General features: G+C 51.9%; 1 protein-coding gene across 1 annotated transcript; it reads right to left on the reverse strand.

Annotated features, from left to right (window-relative positions):
- Positions 1-458: 458 nt before the first annotated feature.
- S100A11 (S100 calcium binding protein A11) lies at positions 459-6,134 on the reverse strand. The gene is made up of 3 exons (XM_075562203.1): positions 5,977-6,134; positions 1,668-1,820; positions 459-732 (listed from the first exon to the last, which is right to left on the reverse strand). The coding sequence occupies exons 1-3, from the start codon at positions 5,977-5,979 to the stop codon at positions 586-588; spliced, it is 303 nt and encodes a 100-aa protein (XP_075418318.1). The 5' UTR covers positions 5,980-6,134; the 3' UTR covers positions 459-585.
- Between the last annotated feature and the right edge of the window lie 706 nt (positions 6,135-6,840).

The following is a 6,840-nucleotide window of genomic DNA, read 5'->3' on the forward strand; positions in this document are numbered from 1 at the left end:
GTGGTGGGTGTGGTTTGAGTGTCTCTTCCTTCAGATCTCGGCACAAGTGCCAACTTCTCAGAGTAGTATGCTGCCCAGCCTGTGTCAGCCTCTCACCTAGGGCCTTGTTCTGGGCTCGGCGCTCTCTAAAATGCCTGTGTGGATTTGCTTGTTCACTCCTCTGTGGTGGCCAAGTAGGTTCTGAGCTGGGTGCTAGCTGCGGGGCCACTAGTTGAAACCCACCAGCTGCTCGAGAGGAGAAAGAGGAGGCTCCCTGCTCCCTGAGCGTTACAGCCTCGCCAACCCGCAGGGGCAGTTCTATCCGGTCCCATCTGCTCGCTATGGGTTCAAACGCAATCGACAGCTGCTGGGTTTGGGGTTTGGACAGAGCTTCAGGCAAATGGCTTGAGCCGACATAGTTTATAATCCTCCTCAGTCCACCCTGCCCCCTCCCTTGCACAGATTTACTGACACGCCAGTGGGTGTTTAAAAAACCATACAGTTTATTTAGAGCGGGAGTGGCCTGCCTGCAGGGTGGTGGTGGTGCTTGGCTCAGGGTGTTTGGGGGCTGGGTGTGGAAGTCAGGCTGCAGGGCTCCTAGGTTTGCTAGTGGGCACGTTTCATGAAGGAGTCGTGGCAAGCCTGAGCAAGGCCGCCCACCAGGTTAAGAAATTCCTGGAAATCGAGCTGCCCGTCTGAGTTCAGGTCCAGTTTCTTCATCATGCGGTCAAGGACACCGGGGTCCTTCTGGTGCTGCAAGAGGATGATGATAATTACAATGAATGCCTTTGTCTGGTACTACCTAAGGAGCGTTCAAATGTGCTGGGTCAGAGGGACTCACATTTCCCGTTTTCAGAGCCTGAAGCAGCCTGAAAAAGGGGAGGTGACTTCCCCAAGGGAGAGGACTTGGGATTTGAACCTACGTTTTCTGGCTCCTCGTCCAGGATTCTTCCTGGGATATTATGGCTACGGAACGCAGTGGAGGCGTTGGAACAACTCCGTTCAAGGGTTGCAGGGAGCTCCAAGACGTAAAACGTATCAAGCGGAGGGATATGCAGTGGGAGGAGGCCCCAGGCCCCGCCCGACCAGCCTCATCCTTCTCGCCCTACCCCACCGCTGATTTACAAGCCGCTGGTCACATGTGGCTATTGACATATATGCTAATTAAATGAAAACATTCAGCTCCTTAGTTGCCCTGGACCCATTTTCAAGGGCTTCATGTCCACATGGGGCTAGTGGCCACCATAAGGCGCAGGCATTGAAATGTCTTCCCACCCGTGCAGAAATGTCTATGGGACAGGGCCACCCTAGAACCTTGGGCGTGGAGGAATACAAGTAGAAAACAACTTTATCAGACTATTTGCATTTCCTATGCCTCTCCCGAAATGGAAAACTAACCGCTCACTACTGTCTGTGTGTCATGCAGGTTGTACAGGCTGATCTTTAAAACACATCCTCTTCAAAGACAAGGCCTCTTACTAGCCCTCCAGAGATCGGCCTGAGTCTTCGAGGCTTGGTCTGGGCTACGCCATGGACCACTCAGCTTGGGTCATGGGAACACCTGAGCAGACGCCTGCCAATTTGCCCAGGAGTGGGGGAGGTGCTGCTGGGCCCTGGTTCCTGGCCCTGCTTCCAGGGTTTGGGTTGGTGCTTGGGGGGTCTGGGGGGGTCAGGGCTGGGACCAGTACCTTTGTGAAGGCGCTCAGTTCTGTGTTCATGAAGTTCAGGAATTCCCTCTTGGAGAGCGTGAGACCGTGTCCATCCTGCCCAGCATACTTCTGGAACACGGCGATCAGGGACTCAATGCACCGCTCCGTCTCCGTGGGGCTAGACACTTTGGCCTTTGGAGAGAAAAGCCAGGGCTCAGTCATGGCTGGATGCTCGCAGTCACTCCAGGCAACCGGGACTCCTCATTTCAGGCCAGATCAGTTTCCTAAAAGGCAGGATTGGGAAGCCCAGGAGCTGCGCCCCCCCCCCCCCCCCCCCCCCCCCCGCCCCAAGGCACCTTCTATGTGTGAGTGTGAGTGCCCTTTTCCAGCCTGACTCAGTTTATTCTGACTGAAATTTCTGGTGACATATAGTTCCAGGTATGTGTGGAACCTGCAAAGGAGACTTCCTGGATAAGGGTGGAGGTGACGGGGTTAACTGGAATGAACAACAAAAAAAAAATTGGATAAACTCACTGCCATAGAGTCAACTCTGACTCAGAGCGACAGGATAGGACAGAGTAGAACCTGCCCTTTGGGTTTTTGTAGCTTAGTCTTTACAGGAATAGAAAACCTCATCTTTTCCCTGAGGAGAGGCTGGTGGTTTTGAACAGCTGACCTTGTGGTTAGCAGCCCAATGAGTAATCTATGATGCCACCGGACCCCTTATAGTTTAGATACATATATGTATGACTACTGTGTATCCAAAAAACTATATGCACAGCACGCATTAACGGTACATTTCATTATTTCCTCCTCCCCCAGAGTGTATAGAGTGTGATGAGCGAAGTGCAGTTCTTTTAAAAGACAAACTCACTGCCATCAGTCAATGCTGACTCACAGTGGCTCCCTGTGGGTTTCCGAGACCGTAACTGTTTACTGGAGCAGAAAGCCCAGTCTTTCTCTTGTGGAGCTGCTGGTGGTTTAGAACTGCCGACCATGCAGATCACAGCCCAACCACTACACCGGCCACCAGGTCTCCTAGTTCTGCTCAAAGCAGTCTCAAATCCCCATGCCAAGCATGTTCTCAAAAAAAGCGAAAAGCCTCACTGGGATTGGGTCTGCGGTGGGAGCAGACCTGAAAGCGTTCAACAAGGGGACCAACAATGAATGACTTTACAACGAAGAGGAGACTGAAAGGGGGCAGAGAAACCAGAAGAAAGGAAACAGAACCACTAGACGGGACTCCTGCGCACGTCCACACCTTAGGAGGACGACCCAACGTCACCCAACAATTTGTGCAGCAGTTACTGAATGGGAGCCTAACTGCCGTGCAGACCTTCACTGAAGACATTATTATTATTAATTATTATCACTATGAAACAAAACAAAGAACCCAAAGTGGTTTTCATACTGGAGCGCTAACCACCATGCGTTTTACATCCGGCATCGGAGGCCCGGAAAGACAATCCACCTAGCTGAGCCGTCTTTAGAATCAGGACCCCAGGATCCCTTTTCTTCGGGAAGGGAAGTGTCTCTGGAGGTGGTGCTGGGGTAACTTGAAGCCCAGGACAGTCACATGTTCTTCTTATGAGGACTGCTGGAGAGCTCGGGTGCGGTTGACGGCGCGGAGCCGCAATGCACCCGCAGGGAACATGAGTCAAGTCTTGTATCCTCCGCGCGGACTTCTTCAAGGAACTCCTATCCTGCCTAGCCTGGCGGTCATTTCGGCAGAGACCTGGGTCTCCGAGACTGGCGCGGCCCCGGCCCCCCCTGGTGGACAGCCATCGACACTGCAGGCGTTTGGGGCCACTCCTCGCCACACCCTTCCTTCCCAGGCGTTAGTTACTACGAACAATGGTTTATGTCTGGAGGATGACTTTTGCCACTTAGCATGTAGCTTCTCATTCGCTCTTGGAGCAGACTTTCTGGAGCCCAGAGCGAGAGGCTTTCAGGTCCCATAATTAAGCTATCCTAAGGAATTCCTTACTGGTCGGCACCCTCAGCCAGAGCTGCTTGCCCTTCCCGGTCAGTCGGTCGCTGAATCACCTTGCTGTCTGCTCAGGGGCTTTCCAAGCCTACCCAACACGAGCGCCTCGCCTCTTGGGGACATTTAGAACATCGAACTCTTCTGAAAGTGGATCTGACTTCCAACTGGCACATGGTCAGAATCCCCGCAACCCCCGCCCCCAAAAGGGAACTAAAAACAAAGTTGGACGGTTCAGAGGGTGGAGGAGAAATCAAACGCCACAGCCTAGAAACAGACGTGCTCGATGGTGTTCTGATCAGGAGGAAACTCCCGCTGTCATACATGTCCTACATCAGGAAGAAGGCTGGCTGCGAAGGGGCACCAGAGAGGGTAGAAGGTTCCAGGGGCAGGAGCATGCTTCGTTTGCCCCTTCCCTGGCAGAACTCAGCAGCCTTTACTTTCCAGTTTCAAAATGGCTTTTGCTTTACGTGCCTCCCTCCCCTCCATTAGTCTCGAATGTATGATTCAGACTTCTTCTCTTGAAAGTGGTTGCCGTCTGTCACATGGAGAGAATGAAGCCGGCTCTGTATCACACTACCCCCACCCCCAGTGGCAGTGCTTCAGGGCAAAAGCAAGATAAATACCCCTCTAGGGTTGCTATGAGTCGGAACGGAATGCACTGGAAGGCAGCGAGTTTGGCTTCAGAAGTGTTCCAAAGCTGAGGAAAGCAAAAAGAAATAAAACCCCACCTCACCCGGTGTAGGCGTGAAGAAGAATTTACACTTACAAGACAGTTGAGGATTGCAATTTTCACTCCCAACTAATCACCCTCACTTTCTTCTCTATATGTCTACCGTCCTAGCCACCACCCTCTTCGAGGGCAACCAAGGGCAACCAAGTGGACTAGTTCTTCGCCACTGTGTTAGCCCTGGGCCTGCCTTTTCAAGGCGCCCCCAGAAAAGCTTCCCTCGTTGCATAAAAAAGAGAAGTGGAGAAAGTAGGTGGGGACACAGGTTGACACACTGAAGCAGGGATTGGCAAAGTTTTTGGTAAAGGGCCAGATAGTCAATAAATATTTTAGACCTTGTGGTCCATATAGTCTCTCGTCAGAGCCTCTTACTACTGCTGGTATAAAATGAGAGCAAGGAACCATTAAAACCCACTGCCATGGAGTCAACAATACCTCAGTGCAAACCACCAACCGGTGAGGTCAGCAGCCCCACCTCAGTGATAACCACCCAAAGTTGCTGCCCTCAAGCCCAAGCTGACTCCAGCGAGCCTACAGGAGAAGACAGAACTGGCCCTGGGGGCTTCTGAGGCTAACTCTAGGGAGTGCAAAGCCCTATCTTTCTCCTTCCAAGTGGCTGGTGGATTCGAACGGCTGACCATGTGGTTAGCAGCCCAGTGCATAACCCACGGCATCGTCAGCAGGACTCCTCTCTAGCAGCCTGAAAGCAAGTAGACCGCGCCCGAACGAATGTTCCTCTGTGCTTCAGGAAAAAATCATGAGCCCTTACGTTTGAGTTCCATGCAATTGGAACCAGTCACAAAAGAATTTTCGCCACCCTCCCACCCCCAGCCATTTAAAACGGTTGCGACAATATTCAATCCGGCCACAGTTTGCTGAAGGCACAGGAGGAGGTCGATTTTAAAAGTGGCTTCATGGAAAAGTGGGTTCCTAGTGGAGTTGGAAGGAGCTGGCCGGGTGGAGGAATGAGGCTGAAAAGATGGTGGGGTAGAAGGAAGGCAGAGAGCAGCTGGCTGGGAGCCGGCTCCTCCCACATTCCTGGCTGTGGTTCCAGGGAGCCACGGGTTGCTTATTGAAACTCGGCTTTCTCCCCCAGGACCTAGACGACTAAGTTTTGTGATGCTTGCTGTCTTTCTAGTTCACAGACACGACTCAGGGGATCCCAACTCCGTCCTTAACTTTGCTCATCGACGTGGGGGGGGGGGGGGAGAGGAGGGGAGATTTCAATCTCACAGGAAGTCGTTGCCCTTGGATCCAGTCCAGACTGAGAGCGCAGCACCCCCTCAGCGTCCAGAAACGGAGGCGAGGCCGCCTTCACCCACTGACGGGGAAGGCGTCAGTCCGTGCCGAGCGCTGTACAGCTGTCCCCAGGGCGGACTCAGCGCTTCCTCTTGCCCAACCCGAGACCGTATGTGCACTGGACATCCAAAGGAACGACCCGCTTCCCCTCTCAGGCCGTTATTCCAGGCGTAACTCCCGGCTGCTGCTTTCCAGCCCCTTTCCTAATCCTCGAGTCATTTGTCTGCTGTTTCCTGCCACGTCCACAGATAGAGCACAGATCAAGCCTGCTGGAAAGTATATATCGCTTTTCTGTTTTCTCTTTCAGAGGATGAACAAAAAACAGTCTGGCTTACCATGCTGGAGTGGAAGAGAGAGGCGCCGGCGGGGACTGAGCAGAGGAGAGTGGTGGAGCAAGCGGTCCTGCAAGTGCTGCTGCCGCCTCTGCGGCGACGCCCTTCCCTCCCCGCCTTGCTCAAGCCTGCAGCCGCCCCCTCGCCTCTGGTTGGCCCGCGCTGTGCTCACGGATCAGGACTTGTCATAACTTTGGCTTTTTTGGCTAAACACACAGCCTCACCTTAAAACTCATTCCAAACCCATTGTCTTTCCTGAGCCTTGACGGAGTTTTCTTTCCTCTTCCTGTAAGCTTGTGCAATTTTGAATTTTGGGGTCCCGTAAGCTTTTACTAGTTTGAGTTTGGGGAATGTAAAGTTTTGTTAGCTGATCGTCTTTGGGAAACTTTATCTGTCCAAGTACGTGGGTTTTTTTCTTATGAGCTCATTCTGGAAGTTAGTTAAGTGGAAGTTCCCGTTTGAAAAAGAGAATCAGGGTGCTGTACAATGCTCATAATTGTGAGGTTGAAGTTCAATACAACTCACTATTCCTCCAAGCTGAAGGTATTTAATCAACCGTGCTAATTAGCACTTACCAGAACACCCTTCTCTCAATTACTTCCTTTCTAAATTGATATTAGAATACTACTGCAATTAAAAATTGGCCCATGGTAGCAAGGCATTTATCTGTTTTCTCTTTGCTGTGGAGTTTGGAAGAAAGAATCCTCCCTTTCTTAGGACTTGGAATCGGAATTAGGAGCCAGAGCCTCTGGATTCTAGTTCTAGATCGGTTCTTCACGGCAATATTTCCATTTCCTTATCTGTCGGAGCAGGTCACGCTGCCTTTTCTACTTCACAGGATTGTTTTCACGGTCAAATGAAGCAATC

Source organism: Tenrec ecaudatus, chromosome 1 (assembly GCF_050624435.1).
Source record: "Tenrec ecaudatus isolate mTenEca1 chromosome 1, mTenEca1.hap1, whole genome shotgun sequence".
Lineage (NCBI taxonomy): Eukaryota > Metazoa > Chordata > Mammalia > Afrosoricida > Tenrecidae > Tenrec > Tenrec ecaudatus.

What these genes read in the sequence shown, in the direction of transcription:
- S100A11 (XM_075562203.1), bottom strand. An exon ending in AACTGAGCGCCTTCACAAAG is followed by an intron (nt 733 to 1,667) that starts GTACTGGTCCCA and finishes ATCCTCTTGCAG; the next exon opens with CACCAGAAGGACCCCGGTGT.